This window comes from Syzygium oleosum, unplaced genomic scaffold (assembly GCF_021117445.2).
Source record: "Syzygium oleosum isolate NSW1041296 unplaced genomic scaffold, Sole_v2.1 Sole_v2.06, whole genome shotgun sequence".
Lineage (NCBI taxonomy): Eukaryota > Viridiplantae > Streptophyta > Magnoliopsida > Myrtales > Myrtaceae > Syzygium > Syzygium oleosum.
In genome coordinates, this window is record NW_026607490.1 from 10,404,940 (window position 1) to 10,407,710 (window position 2,771).

General features: G+C 41.2%; 1 protein-coding gene across 1 annotated transcript; it reads left to right on the forward strand.

Annotated features, from left to right (window-relative positions):
- Window positions 1-688: 688 nt before the first annotated feature.
- On the forward strand, window positions 689-1,720 carry LOC115662179 (germin-like protein subfamily 1 member 7). Its single transcript, XM_030584360.2, has 2 exons — window positions 689-862; window positions 981-1,720. Exons 1-2 carry the CDS (start codon window positions 751-753, stop codon window positions 1,532-1,534), a joined length of 666 nt encoding a protein of 221 aa, XP_030440220.1. The 5' UTR covers window positions 689-750; the 3' UTR covers window positions 1,535-1,720.
- The last annotated feature ends 1,051 nt before the right edge of the window (window positions 1,721-2,771 follow it).

The window sequence follows — 2,771 nt, forward strand, 5'->3', positions numbered from 1 at the left end:
AACATAATGCTCTCAATACAATGTCTGTTTTGCTTTGAATCGCATAATGAGTGGTAATCTGTATTTTTCGCTGTACTACGTTTTTGGGGCTGCCTCATAGCCCGTATTGGAGTTATAGACATATTGGGTGCCAGTAACTGCTAAGCAATGGGGACTGTACAAGGATCTTGATGGAATTTACCATTGCATGTGCCAATTTTTGTTCTTAATAGTTTGCGAGGAAATAATCATTATTTATTAATAGTTGAATTTAGGATGGTGTTCCTAAGTTGCTTTTGATAGGTCTGCGAAGGTGTTGTCAAACGTGGCTTTTTTTAATATTTTCTCTATTATATATGGTGATGATGCGGCTAAATTGTACTTTCAAGACAAGTTTTAGGACTTCTAATAAACATATCCCAAAGATTTAAATACTATCGAAGAAGACCACTTCCATTTCAGGTTAGTGGAAAAGAGAATAGGTCAAAGTAATGGGTGTTATACCCACCAAACAAAAAAATAGAAATGGGCGTGTCAACGTAGCAGTTGTGGAACAATTCTAATCTGTACATGAGAAATTGACTAGCACGCTGGAGACTTGGTACCTGTCAGGTGTTGCTTATCATAGAAACATAATACCAGGTCAACACTAATTTCATCTATAAAAAGGGATCCTGTGTCCATGCAAGGCATCTCACTCCTATCTCAAGGCTCAAGCAAACAAAAGAAGAAGAAGATATCCAAGCCTGAAATCTCCTGTCCACAACCGCAATGAAGTTTCTTCCAACTAGCCTTCTCATCTTGGCTCTGGCAACTGCCACCGCTTTTGCCTTCGACCCAAGTCCTCTTCAGGACTTCTGTGTGGCCATCAATGACCCCGAAGGTTGGAGCTCTGCTCTAGCGTCATTTGTATATTTCTGTTCTACTGATGCTAAAAAATCTACCCAAAAAGAATTTACGCTTAGATAAGCCTAATAACAAGAATTATGTTTCTTATGCAGTATTTGTGAATGGGAAGTTTTGCAAGGATCCAAAACAAGTCACAGCAGATGATTTTCTCTTCAAGGGGTTCAGATACCCAGGGAATACCGCGAACCCGCTCGGATCAAAAGTCACGCCCGCTTTCGTCGACCAATTTGCAGGACTCAACACTCTTGGCATTTCCATGGCTCGTATTGACTTTGCTCCTGGTGGCCTGAACCCTCCCCATACTCACCCTCGTGGGACTGAGATTCTGGTTGTCACTGAGGGCACACTGCTTGTTGGCTTCGTCACATCCAACCAATTAAACAACACCTTCTTCACCAAAGTGTTGTACAAAGGGGATGTGTTTGTGTTCCCAATCGGTCTCATCCACTTCCAGCTGAACATTGGAAAGACCCCTGCACTGGCCTTTGCTGCTCTGAGCAGCCAGAACCCAGGAGTCATTACCATTGCTAATGCGGTATTTGGATCGAAGCCACCCATTTCGGCTGATGTTCTCACCAAGGCCTTCCAAGTGGACAAGAAGGTTGTTGACTACCTCCAGGCGCAGTTTTGGTATGACAACAACTAAGTGTATACATTGATCTCCAAGACATTGGATTGCCCGTCTTCTCCATACATGATTGCTGAGATTGATAATTGCTTCGCAATAAAAGAATTGCTCTCTTTGTAACTGATCATGAAAGTTTGAGTAATGAACGATCATTCTTTATAAGAATCTCTCTCCAGTTTATTGAACAAGTTGCTCTGCTGATTACCAAGCGTTATTCAGAAGCTTTATCTTTAAAAGTCGAAGCAGTCATTCCAAAACAACCAAGACCATGTGGCAGTTAGTTTGAATTCCTCCTCTGCAGCTTTAACTTTTCACATAATCTCCTATGGAAGCGATCTATGTTTAACTTTACATCCTTGTATTGCGGCTTCTTCTTCTTCGCTGTTTTTAACTCATGAGCATAAATTGGAAGAAGCATGACCCGGGAAAGATCCTATCTTCTGACATTGTTTCACATCAGAAAAAGATTGAGGTGGCCATCGAGATTGTTTGAGGAGAAACGTTCCTCATCTGCAGCATGAAGACTTTCGAGTTGATGACATATCCCCGTTAGTAATGACTAGTAATATACCAATTAGTACCAAAGTACATAAGATATACTTAGAAGCCATGCATTCTTTTGTTCTGCCTAAAACGATGAATATGGACTTGCTTCTTTTTTGGGGTTTTGAGACGAACGATAATAGCTAGAAACAGAATAGTCTAACTTCTGAAGGAGGCCCAAATAAGCAAGACCCGATTTAAAAATTAAAGAAGTGGGAGAGTTGCTGAGATGGTTATACTATGATGACTTTTTGCCCATATCTTTTGTGACATCCTGAAAATTGGTTCATTTGAGATTTATAAAATACTGAGTTTTATAAATGTACTTGTAGTTAGTTCTCACCCGGAACTCATCATTCTTGGGATACTAACCATTAGGGAAAGGCTAATTAGGGATTTAAGTTCGTACGACTAAAAGAAAATTCGATCGTGAATTGACTTTCGACCATGAAATCGTCGAGGTGATATTTTGAGCCACTGTTGGCCAATCCAAGGATAGCCAGGGGTCAGTTTGCCACTGTCATAGTAGTGGATCGCGGGTGATTCCGCCGGACCGCGAGATGACTTGGCGACTGATCCTGAACCTATACCAAACGATCGTGTCTCTCGGATCTAGCAATTGATCCTCGCGATTAAATGACAACCGAAGTCGTCACAAACCGAATGAACTTGCACGTGACCTATTGTCAGTCACGGGTCGAATATGCGAATT

What these genes read in the sequence shown, in the direction of transcription:
- LOC115662179 (XM_030584360.2), top strand. Translation starts at nt 751, where the DNA reads ATGAAGTTTCTTCCAACTAGCCTTCTCATCTTGGCTCTGGCAACTGCC. An exon ending in GGCCATCAATGACCCCGAAG is followed by an intron (nt 863 to 980) that starts GTTGGAGCTCTG and finishes TTTCTTATGCAG; the next exon opens with TATTTGTGAATGGGAAGTTT.